The sequence below is a fragment of the Plectropomus leopardus genome, chromosome 14, assembly GCF_008729295.1.
Source record: "Plectropomus leopardus isolate mb chromosome 14, YSFRI_Pleo_2.0, whole genome shotgun sequence".
NCBI classification, from domain to species: Eukaryota; Metazoa; Chordata; class Actinopteri; order Perciformes; family Serranidae; genus Plectropomus; species Plectropomus leopardus.
The window spans coordinates 7,423,873-7,447,511 of NC_056476.1; the positions used below are offsets into that span (position 1 = coordinate 7,423,873).

The 23,639-nt window shown below is 37.7% G+C and overlaps 2 protein-coding genes across 4 annotated transcripts; one reads left to right on the top strand and one right to left on the bottom strand.

Moving 5' to 3' along the window:
- Nucleotides 1-93: 93 nt before the first annotated feature.
- On the top strand, nucleotides 94-7,003 carry ankar (ankyrin and armadillo repeat containing). The gene is made up of 13 exons (XM_042501486.1): nucleotides 94-338; nucleotides 1,215-1,334; nucleotides 2,032-2,151; nucleotides 2,758-2,877; nucleotides 3,376-3,495; nucleotides 3,614-3,822; nucleotides 3,912-3,957; nucleotides 4,037-4,170; nucleotides 4,693-4,824; nucleotides 4,950-5,064; nucleotides 5,563-5,697; nucleotides 5,922-6,047; nucleotides 6,209-7,003. Exons 1-13 carry the CDS (start codon nucleotides 137-139, stop codon nucleotides 6,340-6,342), a joined length of 1,713 nt encoding a protein of 570 aa, XP_042357420.1. The 5' UTR covers nucleotides 94-136; the 3' UTR covers nucleotides 6,343-7,003.
- A 90-nt stretch (nucleotides 7,004-7,093) lies between these two features.
- map7a (microtubule-associated protein 7a) lies at nucleotides 7,094-15,187 on the bottom strand. Of its 3 annotated transcripts, none has more exons than XM_042501482.1 (15): nucleotides 14,804-15,187; nucleotides 14,013-14,120; nucleotides 12,876-12,950; nucleotides 12,615-12,778; nucleotides 12,410-12,509; nucleotides 12,132-12,248; nucleotides 10,810-10,964; nucleotides 10,198-10,316; nucleotides 9,853-10,091; nucleotides 9,592-9,769; nucleotides 9,171-9,339; nucleotides 8,942-9,046; nucleotides 8,750-8,800; nucleotides 8,398-8,620; nucleotides 7,094-7,365 (listed from the first exon to the last, which is right to left on the bottom strand). In XM_042501482.1, the coding sequence occupies exons 1-15, from the start codon at nucleotides 14,925-14,927 to the stop codon at nucleotides 7,355-7,357; spliced, it is 1,938 nt and encodes a 645-aa protein (XP_042357416.1). In that variant the 5' UTR covers nucleotides 14,928-15,187; the 3' UTR covers nucleotides 7,094-7,354. The 3 variants fall into 3 exon arrangements, with proteins under 3 accessions (XP_042357416.1, XP_042357417.1, XP_042357419.1); XM_042501483.1 differs by having other exon boundaries at nucleotides 10,810-10,940; nucleotides 14,804-15,186; XM_042501485.1 differs by lacking the exon at nucleotides 12,132-12,248 and having other exon boundaries at nucleotides 10,810-10,940; nucleotides 14,804-15,185.
- Nucleotides 15,188-23,639: the final 8,452 nt, after the last annotated feature.

Consider the following 23,639-nt stretch of genomic DNA (forward strand, 5'->3'; position numbering starts at 1 on the left):
GTTGTGTAAGTGTTTGAACAGTGTCATGCAACAAAGAACATTTAGGCTACCTGACAGTCACGTGACGCCCCGGTAGGTGTGTCTGCGGTTGTGTGACAACAGGCAAGTGCCATGCCTCTCTGCTGAAGATGGAGTCATGGCTTCTAGCTTTTGTGAAAATTGCTGCAGATTGCTCAAAGAATTCATCGTTCATTTAAGGAACTTCTGCACAGAGTTTGGACAAAAAATAAGAGACGTTTTCAGGGAAATTTCTCAATGCACGTGCTTTAGGACCACACCTGAGAGGATTCTTCTGCGCAGGACAACTCGGGAGTTGTCCACTTCACACCTGCTGCACGGTAGGAACACGCAGCCGTTCATTTTCTTTGTTGTAGACAGGTTTGTGTGGAGAGCTAACACACTTGGACTGACTAAGTCTGTGTTTTTTATTCGTGAGACAAATTCTAACATGTTATACAGAGCTGTAAATTACATTAGAGCAGACAAACCCAGCTAGATATTTTTGGGTCTAAAAACATTCTGAGTATGTTACAATGCAAAAAATGCAGTGTTTAGTAACGTTTTCAGCGTCGAGTTTTTTTTTAGTTCCCAGAGTGTTCTTAAAGTTGGGGTAACATTCTCTATAAACATCAAAAGCACGTTTAAAATGTTCTGTTTAAAATGTTAAATTATCACATTGCATTATTTTTATTTTGTTTTTTCATTATTTTTTTAATTTTTTTTTTTTTACAAAATGGTCTTTAATCTCAGTCCTCAATAACATGTTCTGAATGTTGCTTTTAAAATGTTCCTCTTTTGTTCTCATGTAACATTATGGGAACGTTTTATAAATAGGACTCAACATCACCCAAAACATCCTCAGATTGTTGCAGTTATAACATTACGTCTTAGTCAACATTCAACCTTAAAGGGACATTATTTTAAATGATAAACATCTTTAAAATGTTCCTCGGACATTAGATCAAAACGGTTTTTCTTTTAAACATTATTGCAACTTGTAGGTAACATTAGCCAGTGTTGTGGGAACGTGCCCTGCTAGCTGGTAAGTTAGATCAGCAGTGTATTCTCAACATAAGAAAATTCTGTTTTGTTTGTTTATAAAAGTAATTGATAAAAACTCTTGTGCTTGTGAGTTTTCATAAAATATGCATAAAATGAGTCACTTATCATATCTTCAGTTTTGGAAATGCTAATTAATCTGTTTTTTTTCTTAGATGATGAAACTCAACTACTTAATGAAGAAAGTCTACAAGCACTGAGCAGACTTGCAACCTCAGAGAGCAGTGATCTACAAATGACTGCATCCCTGTATTATTTACATCTCAGTCATCACTGTGAGTAAACAAATCAGACAGATTTTTATAACTATCTTCATTGTTGCCCATGCTTTAGTTCAGTGGCACACAGAATGAGGCTATTGTTTGCACATCATGTTTCTCATATCTCACTGTGGAGATAAGCACTGGAACGGGTATGACTGGTATCATGCAAATTTCCAACTGCATTTTTTGTTCAGTGTTGGCGGAAAATTCCCAGCATGTGTGGGCCATAGTGTCAGAATAAATGGGTTTTATGTTTAAATCCCAAATTTTATTATAATAAAGGGTAGATGAAGTAACATCTCATATAAAGTATTACTTCCAGTTTTTATAATTATTATAATTTAGTATTTGTATAGCACAGTTCATACAGCAAGAGCAACTCAAAGAGCTTAACATGATAATAATAATTGCAAGCAAATCTTTGACTTCATATATTTGCATAAATGTTACAGTTGACAGATTTCTGTGTTTACCTCGTTGAGGTTAATAGAAGACAGGTGGCATATATCTTTAAGGACTTTAATTCAAAACGAACCACAAGTCAATTTTATGTCTATAACTAACATGTGGCTTTAGTTAATGAGCTGATATTGTGTTAAACTTGTAGATCCCTTTTCAGCTTTTCTAAAAATCCTTTGGGCAGCAAAATGTAAGTGATACATAAAATGCTTAAAAAATAATAATAATAATTTTGCATTGTGTGTTACAGTAAAATCACCTCTACCAGATGCCTTCATTGAGCCAGTCATGTCCTTACTTTTGTCATCTGACCTAGATGTGCAAAAGACCATCTCTCTGTCCTTGGTCAATCTGTTAGTCAAAAACAACGGTAAGCGATAAGAACCACAAGGTGTTTAACCCTTAGGGTCTGTTTGGCACATTTGAGGTGCTTTTTATTCTTCATTTTTTGATAATTTTGGCTGTGTTTATGCATAAGGGATACATTTTAGAAAGATTGTGTATTTTTGTTCAGTCATGGAATTTCCAGCTCAGCTCCTACAATAAGTCTAAAATACACAGTGTGAGCAAAATTGTTAAGAGCTAAAAAATGCACCATTGAAACCAAATCAATCTGCAGTTTTTGATCCCACAGCCATCAAAGCATAAAACATGCATTTTTACCATATTTGGAATATGGTAAAAAGTACATGCTTTTTCCACTAGGTGCATTGTCACAATCAGTGTTGCTGTAAATCATTGACACACCCCAGGCTGTGATAATAAAAATATCAACATTGCATTTAGTATATTAGGGGACAAAATCATTTTTGTGTTGTTTTTTTTTTCCATCTAAAAACATAGTGGCATCATGACAAAATGAAACTAGAAAATAATACTAATGTATAATATTTTTTATGGCATGATTTTGAAATGTGCATTTTGGGCACAGATGGATCAGATGGTCATAATTACTTTCCTTAAAATCTGATTTCAGTATGCAAAGAGTTGGTGATTGAAATGGGCATGCTGGTGCCCATACTGGAGTTGTTCCAGTCTGGTGATGCGGCCGCTCAGTGTCACTCATGTGCTTGCGTCACCATGTTGGCCTCCTCAGGTTTGTACAGACAGGGAGGACTCTGTCTTTAAATTGTTTAAAAGTTCTCAAACCTGTCTAGGCAATAGATAAATAGCATTTGGTAAAAGTTTGGTGAAGACAGGAATAGAAAATGTAAAAAAAATGTAGAAACGTAGCAATCAATGTAAGTTTATATGACTAATTTGGTCAGCCATTTGTATAGTGTTAAAGTAGGATCTGACAGTGCAAGACATTGAAAATGTAACTGCACACTGTCGTAAATACTCAATGAGATTATGCTGCAAAACAATAATCAGAGGATGTTGGCATGGCAACAAATGGAGATGTCAGAAAGGTGAAATAGAAGTAAGGTGTTTCATAAAATGCCTCTCTGTATCGTCAGTATTCCATTTTTATTCACCCTAGCTCACTCAAAATCAAGTGTAAGGCTGCAGAGAAACAGCATATTATTGTTGTTCTGTCTATATCATCTAAGTATATGTTTAAAGATATGTTTTTTTGATAATTTTCATGCAGAATCAAACAGAGAAGCTATCGTGGTGGATGGAATCAAGCCACTGTTGGCTTTAGCAAAATCTTACGACCCTCATGTGCAACAAAAAGCCACCTGGGCTCTGTTACATCTCACACAGTCAGGTGAAATAATATCCTTTAAATCTCAATGTTCACATATTGTTATAGCTGTTGTGTTCACGTTCTCTCCAGTGCTACTTGAATACAACATGAAAACCAGAATATTTTCTGATTTTTCCAGACTGGTCAACAAGGATCTTGTGTCAGGCAGGGGCCATACCTGTCCTGATACTTCTGCTGCAGTCCTCAGATTCAGAGGTTCAGTTTTACAGCTGCACCGCTCTGTGCAATATTGCCACCGTTCAGGAGCATCACCCAAAGCTGCTCAGCATTGGGGGTCACTTTTTGTTAAAGTCTCTTCTGACTCTCGTGTCTTCGTCTGTGCAAAAGGTAGATATAAACTTAAGTGGCTGATAGATTCATATGAGGGTAAATCAGCAACAATAACCAATGAAAATCTTATAAATTCCATTTTTCAGAATTCAATCCAAGCATGCAGATGCCTGCAAACTCTCTCAAAAAATGGTAATTAAAAACAAGGACACCAGACTGGTACCATCCCCAAAGCAGATGCTGTTCATTATCTTCTTTTTTTTTTTTGTAGTTCTCATCCAGGAACAGCTGATGGAGCTCGACTGTGTGTTGCCTCTGAGGGCTCTGCTGAAAACCTCCTCTCCTGTGTGGATAGAGTCAGCCGTAATACTTCTGTCTGCCCTGTGTGCACACCCTCTGAACAGTGTACGATTTCTTCAGCACTATGTCCTGGAAAACTACACTGTTTTCAAAATTAGAATATGGTGGCTACATCATTGCTGCCCCGATTATTTTTTAGAACATGTAAAAGAAAATAGAGAAATTATTATACAAACACTCAGACAGACAAAAAAGTAATATTTACAGATAATAAAAACATAAAGCAGAAGAAATGCTCAACCACATGATGACTTCTTGGTTTAAACATTCTAAAATGAGTGAGAAGTACAAACTTATTATGCTAAGAGAAAACGTTTTTTTTAGTCAATGCAACACTAGATTTATGTACAGTGCTGGATTTGCAAAGTGCAGAACGGAGACACCAGAGTCCCGGGATTGCGTCAAGACTCCTCTGTGGTTAGGTTAAAGCAACAAAAGCATCTTTATCTATTGGGGCATTCCTTTCTGTTTCCTTGAACTTAAATTCACTGTATGTTAAAAAAAAATTATATGAGGTAGTACTGTTTACATCGTGCTTTTGATAATTTATCCGTGGTTTGATTCCAGGATGTCCTGGTGAGTGAAGGACTGTTGGATGAAGTCGGTCAGCTGCTTCATCGTCACACATCCAGCTCTGTCATAATCACACACAGCTGCAAGATGATCACTGACCTGTGCAGCTCCAGCACGGATCAGCAGGTACACCGAGGCCTCAGTCCATGATTTCATGTCACGTGTCTGCAGTAATGATTTGTTTGTGCGTGGTGCCAGGCGTTGATAAACTCTGGTCTGAAGTTGTGTTGAATCCCGTCTTTGTTATTCAGGCTGTGATGGAAAGTCCGTGTTTATCAGGACTCCTCAGGGCCCTCCTGTCTCCGTCACTATCAGATGAGACATCACTGCATGTGACATCATGCTTACATCACCTGATGAACTGGGGTGAGTGACCTGGACTTTATGCGTAAAGATACATTGATCTGTGTTGATATATTAACCCTTTGAAACCTGGATTGACATCAGTTGTCTTCTGCTGTATTCATATGCCTTTCACATACAGTTAAACCTGACCAAAGCTGTTTGATTTCTTTCGAAAAAGAGAAAAAAGGCAATGATCAACCTGGCAAGAAATCTTCTGCAAAACGAAAAGATTAAGAAAGTTATAAAATCCTTAAAAAAAAAAATAAGGAAATGTGTAGTTCTAATTTTATATATATATATATATATATATATATATATATATATATATACAATTTTTATTTATATATATATACTACAGAAATGAAAATTTATTTATTTGATTTCATTTTTAACAACAACATTTCTTCTTTTGTTGTTTATTGTTAATTTATGCTAATGGACATTGTATTTGTCTGTTCTGTTTTTAACTTATTATTTTAAATTATCTCTGTATTCCTCTACATTTTGTCTCTCTTTCAGATCCACTTAAGTCAAACTTGTCGTTGACAATAACATCAGAGCATGTTTCAAGACTTGTGAGGATGTCGGCACAAATACAAAACCCTCAGTTGTCATACAACAGTGCGGCCATCATCAGCATACTAGAAATGACTGGTAATGTTATCTGCAAGTATTACTGGCTAGTAGAATAATTAAAAGTGCTGCTTTGAGTTGGTATTTGGACCAAACCACCAACCAAAAGTGTTGGTATGCGACAACCTGCAAATGAGAGTCAGCTAATCAAATATCTTTCTCCAGAATTGCATACTGCACCTTTAGGTAACCTGTTTGTTTTTATATCATACATGTTAAAAGTTGTTATAATTTGCATGTTTTAGGGGAAATGGCCAAGTTGCTGAGACCTCACTATGTCACCATGTTGGAGTACCTGTTGGTGTTTCTCACAAAGAAAGATGCTAAGTTTCAGCAGCTTGGAATTGTTACAATATTTAACCTCAAGAAAGGTTTGTGTTTTTTCACCTTTTTGTGTTTGATGTACACTTACTGAGGGTACTTAATCCATTATAAATATGTTATCATACATGATCTCCCTGAGCACATTTAAAATAATCATGCACTGCACTTCAGTAGATTTTATCCTGCTTCGTGCTGTCGATCTCTGCAGATGGAGAGTTTTCCTCTCAGCTGGCTCACAGTGAGTTGGAGGCTCAGCTCTGGAAGATGCATGCACAGACCGAAGAAACCAGACGGCTGCTGCAAATGATTCAGCCCCTTTCTCCATCATCTCTTAACCCTTGACCTTCTCGGCATGAATACAGAGTGATGCACACAGTGTGGTGCAAGGTGTTTACATTCATACACTGATGAACTTTTTTTTTATTATTGTGTTTTAATGTGTATATTTTATTTCAGTTTTTATGTTTACAGTCAATAAATGAATTAAAAAAACGAGGCACAGATGTGGCATAGTATCAACTTTAATGAAATATGGCATATATTTCCACTTTTTAACCGGTTAACAAGTGATAGTTATGTGTAATACTTACTATAAGATCAAATATTGATGATCAGATACATTTGTTTTTATATGCTGTTATTATAATAAACCTCTACACCTCAAACTTTGCTTTCTAAATTGATTGCGCAATATCAAATAAAGCAGCCGTCAGTGCAATAAAGGCTTTGTGCATTGTATCTCCTAAAACAACACTCACAAAACTGAAGCAAAGTCTTTGGAAACTAAGTTCCTTAGCAGCTTTGAAATATGTGATTGCTATATGTCACAAAATCGAAGGGTAAGACAGGAATTTATTTATGCAGGAGGTGAACTTTAACCAACAACCTAAACTCTTGTGTTCTTAACACAAACGGCCACTCGAGCTATCCTAAACCGAGGAAGGAAAAGTGCTTAAACTGCAAGAAATATCAGGAATAAGCAAAAAGCATATGGCCAACATATGTTGTGATTGTTAGAATGGCTATTCCTAGTATTTCACAGAGGCAACACTCGGTAGCAAACTATCATTACCACTGTCTACATCTACTGTTTTTTTTTCTGGATATTATTTCAGAAACCTGCTGTACTGAAGAACATAATAAATAACTTGCCCAATACTTGTGCCACGAGTTACACGCAGAAAAGTGACCAAATGCTGTTGTCTTCAGTGAGAGAGGCAAGGCTGTAATCTTACATGCTCTGTCAAGGTGCCGAAGGGCAGCAGAATGGCTGTGCTGCAGTCGCTCCTGTGGTTCACAGAGAAATCACAGCTCTCCAACAAAGTCTTTGAACGTCTGCCCACTTTGAAGGTGCTCAGATGACCTCTGAAGAGGGAGGAATAATACGGAGGAAAAAAAATATCAAAATGTTTAACGGCAGCTCAAGAAATAATTGGAATATTTGTGATGCATTTATAGAATTTTTATTCAGGGATGCTGTATGAAAAATTTACTACAGCATATTAGGGCCAAATTAGAAATAAATGTGGATCTGGGAGCAGGGGTAATAGTCTGAGAAAAAAAAACTCATCATTTCCAAGATTGAAGTAATTCACAAATTTATGAGAAACATAAAATTTAGCTTTTTTTTATACATTCAGTACACAAAAAAATCTGTTGATTGTTGAGAGCTTGAGGAAGACACATATCTGTGAAAAAGGACAATTAGGTATCTTATGTTTAAAATGTTGGTTGGTCACCTGGCAGCCTATGGGTCCAGCACAAGACTTTTACCCTGGAGACTGAAGTTTATGTGTTGTTTGAGTCAACTCTGGTTAAATATCTTAAGACTTAGTTATCTTATTAATTTTATTGCACAATGCAAACTTTGCAGGATAAAATCTCGTGGTGATAATAACTTGTGAGCCTTCAAATTTCAGTGTGCACACAGCCTCTTCTTTTTCATTGCTGCTATTTGCTGCATCTGTACCCACCTTAGACTGGAAGTGCGCATGATCCACCTTGTATAATTTGACTACATATACAAGCTACCAGGGACACTTTATAATCTAGCAACATAAATGACTTCTGACTTCAAATTCACATGTGCCTAACTCTTGTTTAGCAGCCTTATATGATGTTCTGCACAGTTTCTGATGTTTGCACCCTGCCTGCACAGCTCACGGTTAAAGATGAATGACTGGTTCTAATCGGGGGGTTTGCATACACTGCCGTGCCTTTATAAAGCTGATATGGAACAAACATAATGAACGATTGAGCATGTCAGTAAGTTTCATGGTCCATTAGGCATCTAAAAACTCACTTGCCAGAGCAAAAAGTTCTCAGAATCAGTCTGCACTCTGGTTGGTAGTTTCCCACAGTGACATGTTCATTAGTGACCTGCTGGTTGCATCTTACCTGCTCGTTGGTGGGTCTGGATTTCTTCCAAGCCTGTGAGAGTCCTGAGGGACCTGCGCTCTTTGAAGGCCACAACAGGCACCATGTCCTCCTCGTTGTTCCGCTGTGAGGTCTTAGACACCACTGGAAGCTTGACGGCATCTTCTATGGTGCCATTGTGCACAGGCTGTGTGTTTTCCTTTGGTTGGGCTTCATTTGGCAAAATCCTCACCGGTACAGATTTCTGTTATAAAAGGAATTAACCAGTTTGGTGGAGGAAAAGCTTTCAGAGGTGGAAAGTTATTAGTAGATGCTGGATGTGAGTCATAAGAGCCCAGGGGCTATGTACTTTTCCCTGACTAGTTAATCTCACCGTATCTGGAGAATCTGTCCTTCTGGTTCTCCGCATGATCTCCTCAAGTCGCTGGAAAAGAAAACAACCTTTATTAAAACACTGACATGGTGGGCTTTCTCGTATCATTTAGTCTCTTAAATGAGACACAAACTTTAATATTTTTATTCTTTAGAAATCTAACATTGTCAGCATCCTCAAACATTGTCAAACCTTCTTTCTGGCTTGGCGAGCATCCTCCTCTTTCTGTGCGAGCATTTCTCGCTCTTGTTTCATCTGCTCTGCTTTTGCCATCTCTTTGGCTTGTTCCTCCTCTCTCTATAAAAAGATTAAGACAAAGAAAAGGAAATAGAGGGATTGTCCATTCAAGTAAATGCGTGAAATAAACACAAAAAGCATCCATGAGGAAGCCTGTAGGTGCAGGAATGTTTGCATTTCCCACCTGTTTCTGCAGAAGGGCGGCCTCCCTCATAGCTTGAGCTCGTTCTTCCTCAGCTCGTCTCTGCTCCTCCTCCTCCCGCCTCTTCTTCTCCTCAATGAGACGCTGAGCCTCGGCCTGCTGTTGTGCTCGCTCCTCTGCCCTCTTGCGCTCCAATTCTTCACGACTCCGCCTGGACACAAATTCATAAATTTATGTCCAAAAATCAAAAGTATTACAAGCTGCTTCTATCTGGTTGCATACAGATGCAGGACAAATAGTTTGAAAAAAATCATTTGTCCCTGCTCTATTGTACTCCTTAGCAGTATTATTAATTCCTTGTTTCATTGCAGATGTGTTGTTAGTTGTTGTGCATGATTGAATTGACCCTCAGGGATACCTTGACCTTAAATTGTAACACGAAAGTCTCATAGGTGCTTGTTACCTTTCGGCTTCCTCTCTTTGGAGGCGCTCCTGCTCCTCTCTCTCCCGTTGCATTCGAGCCTCTCTCCTCTTTTCAGCCAAGAGACGTGAGGCCTCCACTCGGTCTGTAGTTCCGGCTGAGGGTCGACTCACGACTTCAGAAGGCTGTGGAGCTGCACGAGGAGGCGTTTGGGGAGGACCTGAAGAGAAATAATCAGCTTCAGTACCTGAAACACTTTAAATACCTCTTTATATCTTGCACTTGCGCATTTCTGCAGCTTACTTCCATGTCCCGCGGTTCTGTTCATAGCTGCTGTGTCTTTGTCGGGCAGGTTCAAACATGGAACCTCGGGTGTATTTTCATCCCTCATTTCCTCTCGCTGACCTTCAGGTGGTGTCCTGAGAGGCCTTGAGTTACCCGGTGAGAGGGCAGAGCCACAAACAGCAACATCTTCCTCAGGGACCGACGGGAGCTCGAGCTGCAGCGGGGTCGAATGTCTGCTGATTGATCTTCGGGGGGTTCTTTAAGATGCAGCAGAAGACAGCAGACGTCCCATTTTGTTTCAGATTACAGGTACTATATCATAAATTTACAGTGGATATTTTTGGTCACAAACATTTGACCTACCGCTCAGGTGACGGGGAAGTTGTTCTGCTTTGTGTGACTTTGGGTGGTTTCACACTGACGGCAGGTGATTTAGGTTTTGAGTTCTTCTTATTAGTGTTTGGCTGTTTTACTGCTTTTATCTAAACCAGAAAGAAGAAATTATTACTATTATTTATATTTATGACTGTTTCAACTCTATTGTCTCAGCTGCAAAATTATACAATGGGCAAAACCGACATGAAGCCCTTTACATTATTATGCACAATAATTGAACTAAATCAGTTAAAATGTAAAATACAGTCACATTTAATTTGTACCCATCCTACTTTTGCATTTATATTTAGCACACTGAAATTCGATTGACATATTTATACATATTTCTTATACAAAATAAATTTCATATAATTTTATAGTTATACATACATATTCTATTATATATTGTAGTATAATGCACATTTTTTCTCATACTAATTTTTCTATTTCTATTTTCTTCTAATTTCTCTATAGAATATACAGACAATTATTATAAGTCCTAATTCCCTCCATAATGATCATCAGAATAATTTTTTTTTTTTTTTTTCAAAAATCCGACTGAAAAAGTAAACACTAAAAAAGAGATACAGCTAGAATTACCTGTGCCGCATTGATGCTTCTTTGCATTGGACTCAGGGAGGCAGATGAAGGCCTGTTGTGGACTGAACCAGAGTGCTGCTGGGGTTTGGGAGGGGTGATGTTGGTGGTTGAATTCATGGAGTGGAATGAAACTGCACGGCGACAAACATGGACAACTGAGCCATTGATTTGTGCCATAATTATTGGAAAGCGGAGGAATTGTGCAAATATGATGGAACCAGTGAGGGAATTGTGATGTAGTTCGTAAACAGAGAGGGAAACGAGCTGTTGGTTAGTCAAGGTAGCATCTTAAAAAAGCACTACAGTTAGCATTGCTATAATGTTAAAGGTCCAGTTTGTAGGATTTAGGGGATATATTGGAATAAATGAAATATAATAAGTATGTTTTCTTTAGGGTATAATCATCTGAGACTGGGCACAATCACCTTACTGGGGCATCCCTAAACCCATATTTATTTTAAACATAATACTTATTTTTTGCATGTTTTTGCCAATTTTAATCACCTGGTTTATTTGTGTAGGAGACCTTGGCAGATAATTCATCTCCAGGTGAAAACCTCCTGAAGGACTGAATTTTAAGTATCAGAGGCAAAAGGTTGAGATTAAGATCTGTGTAAAAAGGAAAGCCAGACGGATGGGACAATAGGTTGGACGACGTGTTGTTCTGACTGTGTTATGCGTGCAACTCACCATGGGAAGCAGCTAGCAGCAGTAAGTGGCTAACTCAAGAAGAATAGTGGCCGAAAATTTGCGAAAACAATAAGGTCAGGGAGCTCCTTACCCTCAGAGCAGAGAACGACATCAGCCACCACATAACTGGAATAGTAAATGTTTATTATTGTCATGTATTGCCATTGTTATTGTTTATAAAGTGCTGCCAACGCTTATGTTATATGTCACACTAGAGGCAGACGCTGTTATGTGAAATGTCACACTTCTTTTGTTTCCATGATGCCGGCATGCTTTCTAAAATCAGACAGTATAGCAGCAGTGTAATTCTGTGTAAAACTGCAAAGGCAGCATGAAGAAGAGATTTTGCAGTGGGGCTCTTATGCATTCTCTGTGTAAAAGGGCTACTGATTTGTTACATGTTACTGCTTTATTCAGTGTTTTTACTGGTTTCAATCACCTTATCCACAGAGGAAAAGACCTCTGTGGATAATTCTCCTGGTAAAAACCTCTTGAACATGAACACTGAAGCCGTTCTAACTTTTAGCTGGTTGAATCTGCAATCCTCACCACTAGTTGCTACTAAAGTCCCCTAAATCTTACACATTGTTCCTTTAAAGCAGGGCGCATACTGTTATCATGGGGGAGAGTACCTTCTTCTCCTGACTGACAACCAGCACTCTTGCTCCTGGCCAGATAAGAGCATGTAGGGGTAAGCAGGCGACTGACCAAGTTCTTCTCCCATGTTGTCAGAGGCAAGCGACGTGGAACTAGCGTATTGATCGGTTTTAAGTGCAGCAGAAACAAAAAGATAAGGCACTCCAAGAATTGTTTTGTTAAGATACAGAGAACAGATACTGTTAAGTGTTATGAGTTTAGAAAGATTATGTTGAAAGAGAGGAAATAAGAAAGCACATCTATTTGTACTTACCGTTCTTGGTGAGCTTCCTTCCTCTGGAGTTTTGACTGTGGTTGTGTTGGGCCCTTTGGCTCTTCTCCACTGTCCTACGCACTGCAGATTCATATCGCTCCTTAATTCAGGAAAACAAGCTTTTGTTACTCAACCCAGAGCTGCCCGGGAAAACATCAGCCTCACTAAAAATAAAACGTTTTTGATTTCCACCATCAAAACTCACTTTATCCTCCTTCAGTCTCTGCCTGCGCTTCTCCTCCACAGCAGCGCGCTTCCTCTCCTCTTTGAGCCTCAGGTCCAGGAGTTTCTTCTTGCGCTCCTGCAGTTGTTGCTCATGGTACCGCCTGGCTCGTTGCTCCCGCTCCAACCTGCTCTTTTCCCGAGAGGCTGAGGGAAAAAAAGTGAACCAGTAAAAATAGATTATTCGGTTATGTATGTTAATCTTATCAGAAATTGAGGACAATGCATTAATAGTGTCACATACCAAGTGTCCTCTGATGCTCCTCTCGTCTTTCCCGAGCAGCTTTCAGCCTCTCATCAACATTTGGTCCAGCGGCCACTAGAAACCCAAAATAATGTATTTTTAGACACTGGTTGTTTGATGCCATAAATTAAACAGATATACTAGTAGTCAGAGGTGTGGACTCGAGTCGTGAATTTGATGACTTTGGACTCAAATTGTCAGAATCAAATTAGGAATGGCAACTTGACTTCAACCATAGGTGTAGATTTCAGGGAGCACGAAGAGGACACGCCCCCCTCAGTATTGAAAATAATAATAAAAAATGACAGTAGAAGAGGACTTTTATTTTGACCAAATTTGCAACATTTCCACCATAGATTGGTGCAGAAAGTACAGAAAATGGTGTATGAAAATTCACCAGAATTTTTAAACCAAGTGTGTGTGATGCTCAAAATTTTGGGGAGAAGGAACCCCAAACCTGTCAAATTTCATGAGTCCCCCTCCCAATGTTAAATGAAACTTAAAACCCTTGATTTTAACACCAATGACTTGTGACTTCAGTAGTAACTTGAGCCTTTTGACTTGAAAATACCTTCCCCCCGAGCTCAAATAATAAAAAAAACATGGTATTTGGAAGCTTGCCAAATCAATTAATACCCCTTCATTTCCTGAACTGACAAATGTCAATGCGATTCAGTCCAAGCATTTCCCAGCAACTAATTTTGTTATAATACAAAAAATATGCGGTCTCACTTACTTTTCAAGTCAAAAAGCTCAAGTCCAAGTGAAGTCATGAGTTGTTGGTGTCCAAGTTGAGTTGTAAGTCTTTTTTGATTTTGTCAAGTTGAGTCTAAAGTCATTAAATTTGTGACTTAGGTCTGACTTACGTCCGAGCGCATTATGACTTGATCAGGACTTAAGGCTTAAAGTTTAGGACTTTGGACTTGAAATGGGACATAAGTAAAAGACTTGAGACTTTGTTTTGACTTGCAAAACAATGACTTGGTCCCACCGCTGCGATTAGTTATATTACACATTACACCAAAATCGAGTCAGTGTGTGTAAAAGAAACTCATGCTATTGAAGTCATTATCTAAAATCTTAATAATATGACAGCTGCCTGGTGAAATGTGGGTGAATGTGAGTGCTGTATCAAACCTGCAGCGGCCCGCGGTGAAGTGGCTGTGTTGCACATTTGGGCAGCCTTGTTGACGAAGCAGGCTGTTTTCTTTGCCTGTGTGTTTGGCTTGATATTACCACGATTATCTAAAAGTTAAGAAAAAAGCACGTTATTCAGTTAAATAAAAAATAGCCCCACCTCTGAGCTTTTCCAGTTTTGCTTCTCATAATCTGACAATATTCCTTTGGTATTTTGGATTTTTAACTATCTGTAAATGCATCTTTTAGCATGGCAGATGACATGAAGGAGCTGTTATGTAAATATACGTAACAAATTAGCTTGAATAATCGGTCCCAAATAGTGGCTATTGTGGACTGAGATGGCCTTAGGGTCAGCCTGCAAATGAAAGAGCTGTTATAAACTGCCTGCGTATAAAAGGCGGAGAGATGCGCTAGCACCTGATCAGTCCTCATGGAGATGACTAAAACAAACAATGAAAAAGGTCAAGACATAAAGCCGCCTCACAAGACCAATTAACAATTCATATAAATGCATAAGGAGGAAAAAATCCTTTAGAATTGAATAACATCAGGATGATTATTCTATGTATGTTTTGTCCACAGATGCCTCCTGATTTCCTCATCTTTACAGCCATTCTCAGTCACAAAATGATTTAATATTTCTTAAATGTATAATCTATTCATGCGTCATCAATATGATCAGATGATCTGTGTTTGGGATCTACGGTCACTCTCCTTTGCTTCAAGAAAAAAGGCTCGCTTTGGTCAGAAATCCTTCCAAAACAAAAGCACGCATTAAAGCTGCTAACCTGTTTTTTCAGATCCATTCCTCTTCCTCTGGCTCTCGATGGTGCGTGTAGAAAGTGGTCCCTGCGATGGAGGGATGTCACTGTGTTTCTTCTGCACAGCCATGCTAGGTTTTGAGCCTGGCATACCAATGCTCTCCCTCTAAACCCCCCTCCTCTCTCTCTTCCTCCTCCTCTTTTGAATTTCTATTTCAAGATGCCTTCGGGTCCTTGCTTTCCAAGTGCACCGTGCAAAGAACTGCCCTCTGCATCAGCTGCTTGTCCATCTGTGTGTTACAAATAGAGAGAAAAGCATAAAAAAAAAACAAAGCATCCAGTTATTCCCCTGTCCAGAGATAAATTAAAGGTTATCCACAATTTTACTCCTGTCTCCTTTAAGGCTCTGATCCTCAGCGAGTCTATAAAAAGGCTACTCCCCCCTTTAAAGATCTCACCCTTGTGAGCTGCTCTGCTTTACTTTCACATAGGGTTGCTGTGTCACTTTAATTCCCCCACCACACTGCCTGCCTGCTTGTCAGATGGATGTGGCCGAAAGGATGCAGCGTCTCCTGGAGACAGGGGGGGAAAAAATGGAAGCAAATCTGAGAGCCTGTCCTCATGAATAATTACATGACAATGCTGGTATAATATTCAGTGACATACTCTACGTTGCTTGGACATTAACTCGCTCTGATGAAGATGGAGTCAGTGTTCTCAATAGGCGAGGCAAAAATTTTACCCATGATTCCTTACTTAGTGAATAAAATGGTATGAACACTAGATGGAGGTATTTCTTTCTAGAGAGCAAGCTGAAGTCAGGCTTCCCTTTAAATGGCTTCAGTTATATGATTTTAATTGTATTTGAATGTTATTTAATAATTTGTTTCTTTGCACTCTGTGTTTGAATTGACTTGTTGCTAAAATACATAAAAACAAACTTGGCTTCTCACTATCTGGGTGTAGTCTCAAGTATTTACTGTTTTGTGTTTTCCCTGTCCCTGGAAATTCACTTTCAGGCTCAATGAATAAATAAATAACAGATTTTATTTGTAATGTAATTTACATTTGGAACAAATCCCAAAATGCTACAAGATAAAAGCATTAGCCTAAAAAAACAGACAAAAAATACCAAAATAAGAGCATATTTTAAAGTCATAAAAAATAAGAGCTTAAAAACAAGTAGAGCAACCAGCAAGAAGTTATTTAAAAGTCATAAGTTCTGCCAAAAAAAGAATGTTTTAAGTCCTTAGATAAAAAACACAAAATTAGACTAGAAACTAGAAAATCTGGAAAATTTCTTTCAGCTGTGAAGTTAATCTTAAAGTAAAAAAGGGAAGTGTTTAAAGGGGCTCTACGCTGTAACATTTGACCTGTTGTGGGTACAATGTGAGTTTTTAGTGCTGTTGACATGTTCCCATGAGAGTCTCTGTTTGAGTCTGTGTCAGTGAGATGCCGTGTGATGGAGGTTTCACTACCTGCGGGGGTGTCCGTGGTCTCATGGGCTTGACTAAGCTGGTCCACATCTTTAAGAGCGATTAGAGCTGGAGAGTCTACTTGTGCCAGCAGACCAGTACATAATGCTGGTCTGTGTTGCTGCTCCCCATTTCCCCAGAGGGGCCTGTTGCTCTCCTATGAATAGAGCTTGTATTTCCAGCCAGTTCGTCACCCCTTCCCAAAATCTTTGTTGTGTGCAGCTTGTGTGGCCTGGGGTTTCAGACGTGGCTGCAGAGAGCCGTGTCTGGACCAGCTGCTGACAAGTTTTCAGGCTGGCGCTCTGCATGTCCTCCACCTTCATCAGTTGAAATAATTCAACTGATGACAATGAAAATACTATTAGATACATATAGGGGACAAATACAATATTGATTATTTGTTGTCTGCTGCATTTAAATTCACACATAAACATAGACTGATAATATTTAATATGAAACCAGACTTTTCAGGAGCATTAGAGACAGCTTATTGTCTTTAACTTTTTCTGCAGAGCCATTTCAGCCGTAACAGAAGTTGACTGCCAGCGAAGAAGTGATTATTTATGGCTAATTTTTTGGTAACATTCAGATTTTATCACTAAGTAAAAGCACATGTAAGGGCATGTGTGTGACATTTAATTAAACCACGTGTTTGACTTTAGGCATGAAAAATTGCTTGAACTCTCACGTTGTTTTAAAGCGAACATTCACTTTAATCAAATGGAAAATTTGAGAGAAAATATCTTTCCTTGAGGTGCTGTAAAAAACACATGTTCATAATGACTCAAGTGAAAGGTGTGAAATGTGACAAATGTGTAAACATGTTTTTTTTAGTTGCCAAAAAATACAGAGGATGTAAGTAGCTGCTGCAAATATTGATACATATTGAACAAAGTAACTAAATGAATGATTTGCTTTTATAGATAAACAACTGATAACAATATAGACTACTTTAAGGTGAAACTGACCCTTCATCTCTGACCTTTTGGGACAAAGATTCACTGTTTGTCATCCACTGTCTGCCATGATGCTGCCTGCAAAATAAAATGGCATAAGTTAAAAAAGCAAACTTCAATTCATTTAAATTGAATTCAATTTAATTTTTATTTTTCTTGCTACTGTAACCTCAATGCATGCACAGTCGGCCCTGACCATCAACAGATATAAGCAGTAACTATTATGTGTTACCTATTACATTTCAAAAGTAACGACAACACTGATGATTTTCTGTTATTAATAACAACAACAACAATAAGTGTACTTACTGTTGACTGTTGACTGACTGTTTTAGTTAAAGATATTTCTCAAATTGAATGGAGATTTGAGTACCCTGGTCTGGAAACGTTCATTTTTTTAAGTAAATAAGAGACAACATGTTAAAAACGGACCTTCCTAGCATCTTGTGCCTTTTTTGCAAACAAATAGTGACAAGTTATGGGGCGATTGTGGCTCAGGAGTATATATATATATATATACAAATATATATATATATATATATACTGTATTCACTGTAGTCTGTTTATAGACTGGTTTGCTAGTGATGTTTCTCTCACTTTAGTCTTTACATCATAGATAGATAGATAGATAGATATACTTTATTGATCTCAAAACTGAGAAATTGGGATGTAGCAGCGCCATACAGTAAGAACAGAGAATAAAGAGCACACATTATTTAATAGAATATAAAGGAATATGCTTAAAAAAAAACCTAAAAAAAAAAAAAAAAAAAAAAACTAAGAGACTGTACATATCTACATATATACATGTGTAAAGTGCGGAACTGTATCTGAATAAATATAAATAAAAAATAAAGTCAGCAGTGTAGAGTGACATGGAGCTAAGACCGGAGTTTTAAAGCGCAGACAGGTGAGTTATTGTACAGGTGGATGGCTTGTGGCAGGAAAGATTTCCTGTCTGACAGTGCTTGTTTATACATTATGTCTGCTTAAACTAAAGATGGTTCAGTGTCATGTAAACCTTTTACACTGAGGGGCCCCAAAACAAATCCTGTTTACGGCCCCCAGAGGACCAGGGCGTGCGCGTGCGCGTGCGGTTGCTAGTGTTGACAGCTGGACGTTTCTCAGGTAAAATCAGCTCGCGCACTGAGCTAACCGTTAAGCCATTGACTGTAAGCTTCATCTTGGTAAGTAAAATGTCAGTCACCAGATTTTGCTCTTGTGTAAATCGGTTTTAAAGATTATCAGCAAAAGTTCGGCCATTGTAAAACAGGTAACGTTAACCCGAGAAGTTACTTTAGCATAAGTGGCAGTCATTGCTAGCATTTTAGCTGGTTTTAGAGCTAGTTAGCTTAGCTCAGAGTAACGTTAGCTTACCTTTGCGCCCGTACACAGTGTGAATATATTAGTCCAGTTTTAAGCGGGTACCTGCGGATTCTTAAAAAGTCTTAAAACTTGTTAGTAGCTTAGAATAAGAATATTTTGTCATGTAGTTTTTTATACATGAAATATTTTGTTGGACTGGGTCTAACGCCAGTTTATTTTTGGCATTGAGAAGTTATGTTAGCTAATGCGCACTGAGTATTTCAGTTATTCAAATTAAATAACGAACTTTAAATAACGATGTTTCACTGTAGTTTGTTATGTCGATTTCTTTTGCAACAGTAATGGTATTACATATTCTTTTTAAATATATTTAGAAGGTCTTAAACTACATGAAATTGTGCTAAAAATGTCCATATATCCTGTGTTTAAGTAACAAAAAATACGTTTCTTTCACCTTGAGAAACCTGGAGTTTCATCTCTTGTACTGCTTTTAATACTTTTCACTAGTATTTAAACCTTTAAATCCCAAGCAAATTGTTGCTATTTCTTTCAGAAACAGAGGGGAAAGGCAATGTGCAACTTGGTAAGAAATGTCCCACAAATTACAACAAATTATTATACTTAGAGAATCATTTTTATTTTTTTTAAAATTACCTCTTTGGCCACCAGGTGGTGCTTCTATTCAGTAACTGTGTCTAAGGCAGGTAGCCCAAACACAGTAAGTATTACCTCATCTCATAGACTGTATCAAGTGGTCTGTATCTAGACAGAGTGTATTTTTGCTAGAGGCTGATCTAACCTTGTGCACCATGATGACATTGCATTAAAGACTTACTGGGACTAACTGAATAAAAAAAAAAAAAAACCTGTCTTGAGGAGGACTGTGATATGTCATAGGATAAAGTGTGGGCACACATTTTGTTCAAAGTTGTGCCCCAAATAGGCTGAACATTTTTGTCTGTTTGAATAACGTAGAGTGCAAGGGTTTGTTGATGACATTAATAGAGATCATCATCCAAATTAAGAGCTCCACTATGTTATTTCAGTGGTCTAGGAAAGTTAGTCATAATAGTGAACATGAGCATCTCTCTCAAAGCCAGAAACCAGAGAAGTAAATCTCAATCTTGTGATGTTGCAGGGTAAAAAGTCTGGGGCTGCCTCACAGACAATTAATGGGAGCCTTGTGTGGACCCACAGAAAATGTGTCTTCTTTTTCATACCCAAAATATCTTATATTTTTATTGTAGTGTTCTCAGTTTTGAAACTGAAAATGTACCCATATACACAGAGCATCCCCCGGCTGCTCTCAGTGTCATTGTGATCATATTTCCCAATTTACTGTCTATGGAGCAGCTACAGACTTTATACCCTATGACTAGGGATGCATGATAATATTTTCAGAAATTGAATTTTTATTTTTTGTCTCCATCTGCTGGTGTGCCATCACAATAAGACGAAGCATAATATGATGTAAATTCCACGACAGAAGAGACTTGATGATCGCTTAACTTAGGTCGGGACAAGAAGTGGATATATGAATATTGGTTCACGGCCAAATGAGTTTTTATATGTTAGATATCAGCAATAAAAAAATCCAACCTATGACATCACAAATTTGAGTTTTAGCACTCTAGTTTTTATATTTTTGGACTATTTTTTGGAAAGTATGGATTATTAAAATGGATTCCCATTCAAGACAGTTGACACAAACCAATCATTATTCTGACTAATGAATTTTATCTTTAAGTCCCTTAGGTCACTTGAGGTCAGGACCTACGTGCTTGCTGCCTAATACCCCCCACTAACACTAACAATACTGATGCACTTTGGCTGTGTTTCAGTGATGAAGGTTGCCAAACTCCCCCATCAGAGAGTTCGAGAGAAATGTGTCATAAGGATACACTACACCGCTGTCAGGTGGTGCCCACAGAGCCACTGGAGCACAAACAAGATGGTGATAACCAGTCTACAGCCAAAAAAGGGCTATGGACACTGAACCGACATGGGATAAGATTGCATGGTTGGTATCAAATCATTCTGTGGTTCACCCTAGACGACTTTGTCAAAGGTGTCAATTTAAGGGTTTGGTTGCTTGCTCATGCATATTCATAAGTGTTACATAAATAGTAATCCAAAATAAAAATTATAACTCTCTTGTTCACTGCATACAGGGTTATCGTAGATCCTTAAAAAGTTTTAAAAGGCATTGAACTAATCTAAAAATAAGCCCTTAATTGGTATAAAAATTTCTTAAATAAATCAAAAATCTTAAAAATGCACAGACATGGAAATTTCAATTTTATGAATCATTTTTCTGATATTGCATTGTAAAATTTAAAAATGACTGCTAACACCTTTTATATTTTCTAAATACAATATAAATTTGTTGTTGTAAAACTGGCCTTAAATTTCATTCCAAGTGCCATTAAAAAGCCCTAAATCTAATCTAACATACCTCAAGCTGTAGGAACCCTGTGCATAGATATTAAAAATCTTTGTTTTTAACCTGATATCTTGTACTTGAGATCACTCATCACCACTGAAAGATTCTCTGATGCTAAGTAGGGTTGCGCGTAATTGTTTAAAAAAAATAAATAAATAAATTTATTAGATCAGAAAATTCAACCATGGCAAACTGGTTTGGTGGCTGATGCCAACTTCAAAGTACTCAACGTTGTGTTTGATGACAGAATATGAGGTTGGAATATAAGACTACAAGTAACTTTGCACGATTGCTGACACGGTTACCGGCCATCCTGGAGGAACTAGGATCTCCTCAACCCCTCGTAGCCGTTAGTGAATCATGTAATTAAAGGAAGAATCCCTCAGCAGAGTGGTCAGGTTGATGTCACTGAGAGTGTCACACACTTCCAGCTCAGCAGTTGGGAAAAGGATGCATCCTTTACAGTCTTTACACAAGATAAGAAGTTGCATTAAGTTAACCTTGATGTTTTGTTTGGTACACATCAACTAAATATTGTTCTAGGTCTGTTCTGTACTATATATATATATATATATATATATCTATATATATATATATATGTATATCCCTGAACATAGAGGACTATGGGACTAAAGGACTAAAGTTGGGCAAGTGCAGCAAAAAAAAAAATTTAAATTATTATGAAGATAACATGTTTCCCTGTTCTTTCCTTTGAGCAAAATCTATTTCTTTTGTTGTGAACAGTGATACCTCCACATAATGAGGATGCCACATGCAACCCTGACTGGAGCGCCTAAATAATTTATTGCCTTGTTTCATCGGATACCAGCAACTTTAGACTTTGACGTATGGCTTACAGACTGGCTGTATGTGTAATTGATGAGATGATGAGTTGTACTCCAGCGTTGAATTGAAGTTGCATTGAATAGAAGTTGCTAAAGCATGCCCCAACCTAGCAAAATAATGCAACATATTCTGTGCTTTTTACACTGCTTTTTTTGTGCGGAAACACATCGTGCCACATTTGATCCTTATTATTCAAGCAAATCTGTAAAAAAAAAAATATCAGCAGCTTTTGTGTGATTAAAAATTGAGGTCACCTTTAAAGAGTCAAAGAAGTATAAATTTGAAACTGAGGGCGTTTACAAATAGGACTTGACACCGTTTAGTGATTCCATGACAAAAGACAGTGTGTCTGCACCAGGACCCAGTTTGTAGCAGCACCTTATTAATGATTAAAAGGGAGCCTTCTTCCAACAAGCTTGGCCGGCATTTTGTTTACTTCCATGAAATTCTATCACTAATGACAGGGCAATATATTGATTACCTCATTCTTCCACATTTTGTAGCTTTCCAGTGAAGTACTGTTTTGATATACATTACAATATATACAGAATTACACTCATATTACAGTGACAAGTACTGTAGAAGCACACTGTGCCAAAACCTTTGAATATAACAGTTACTCTAAACCTTTGAAACCTGGAGCGACATCACATTTCTCATGCTGCTTTCAGACACCTTTCACACCTTTGAACCCTGAACAAATGGTGTGATTTCTTTTAAAAAAAAAAGTGTGAGAAAAGGGAATCGGCAACTGGCAAGAAGTTTTCAACAAATTGCAAGAAATTTGTAGGTTATCAAAATTGTTTTTAAAAGCAAGGGAAAATGTCAAGGGAAGATAGATAAAAGCTTGGAAAAACGATGTTTCTAATTATCATAATTACACAATTACATATTTAAAATCATGTTTCAAAATCAGTGTATTTTTTTAGGGTCACTTCCTTGTTTGTTTGCTTGTTGTTTTGTAACTTTTTTCCTCTTCATTTTTAAAACAAATTTTCAGATTTTTTCTTTTTAACTAATTTCTTGACATTTTTGAGGTTATTTCTGAATGATGAATGAAATCAAGCCAATTTGCTCAGGCTTCAAATGATTAATATGTGTGTTTTTCTTACTGATGTTGCATTGTTTGTCTTCTGAAAAGCACAAACACCAACATTTTGTACTTTGCCTCTTAATTACTTAGATTAGGAGGCTTTTTTAACTTAATGATGCAGAAACACTATACAGTTACAATTTATCATGTGCATTAATTAATGGCCTTTTGTCTTGCATGTAAAAGTTGCTGGTTGGCTTTTCAGCAACCATCTTAAAAAAGGATTTAAGAAAAAAAGATATATTACATATTTTCTTTTGTTTGGTGCACAGCCTGTGTGGATTGGCAGACTCTGCTCACAGTGACGTCTCTCAGCAGTCCCTAGTTATAGTTACCAGTCTCGGGTTCAACACTCATGCACTATTCATTGGTGTATCACATCACTCCAGCCCAACTCCAGACTTGGACAAACCCAATTCTTTTCTGTACAACTTTACTTTGTAGCCTTATTCCTTACTGCTGTGTAAATATCAAAAATGTTTATGTAGTGTTTCTTCCATCTTGGAGAAAAAAAAATTAAGAAGTTGGGTGTTTTCTTTGCAGGGAACTCTTTTGGAGCTACTCAGAGGAGGAAGACAAGAGCATCGTTTTCTTGTATGGTATGTATCATAAGATATTTCATCAGAAACATCATGTTAAGCATAGTTCAGATGTTACAAGCAGAGTTCAGGCATTTAGGCCTCAAAGTTTTACAGTACACTTGAAAAACTAGGAGGGAGGGACT

Excerpts from the sequence above, each read along its gene's own strand:
- ankar (XM_042501486.1), top strand. The coding sequence starts at position 137 with ATGGCTTCTAGCTTTTGTGAAAATTGCTGCAGATTGCTCAAAGAATTC. Across the intron at positions 339-1,214 it reads CACTTCACACCTGCTGCACG|ATGATGAAACTCAACTACTT; the intron begins GTAGGAACACGC and ends TTTTTTTCTTAG. Across the intron at positions 1,335-2,031 it reads TTTACATCTCAGTCATCACT|TAAAATCACCTCTACCAGAT; the intron begins GTGAGTAAACAA and ends TGTGTGTTACAG.
- map7a (XM_042501482.1), bottom strand. The coding sequence starts at position 14,927 with ATGCCAGGCTCAAAACCTAGCATGGCTGTGCAGAAGAAACACAGTGAC. Across the intron at positions 12,951-14,012 it reads TTCACCGCGGGCCGCTGCAG|TGGCCGCTGGACCAAATGTT; the intron begins GTTTGATACAGC and ends TTGGGTTTCTAG. Across the intron at positions 8,801-8,941 it reads CTCGCCAAGCCAGAAAGAAG|CGACTTGAGGAGATCATGCG; the intron begins GTTTGACAATGT and ends TTTCTTTTCCAG.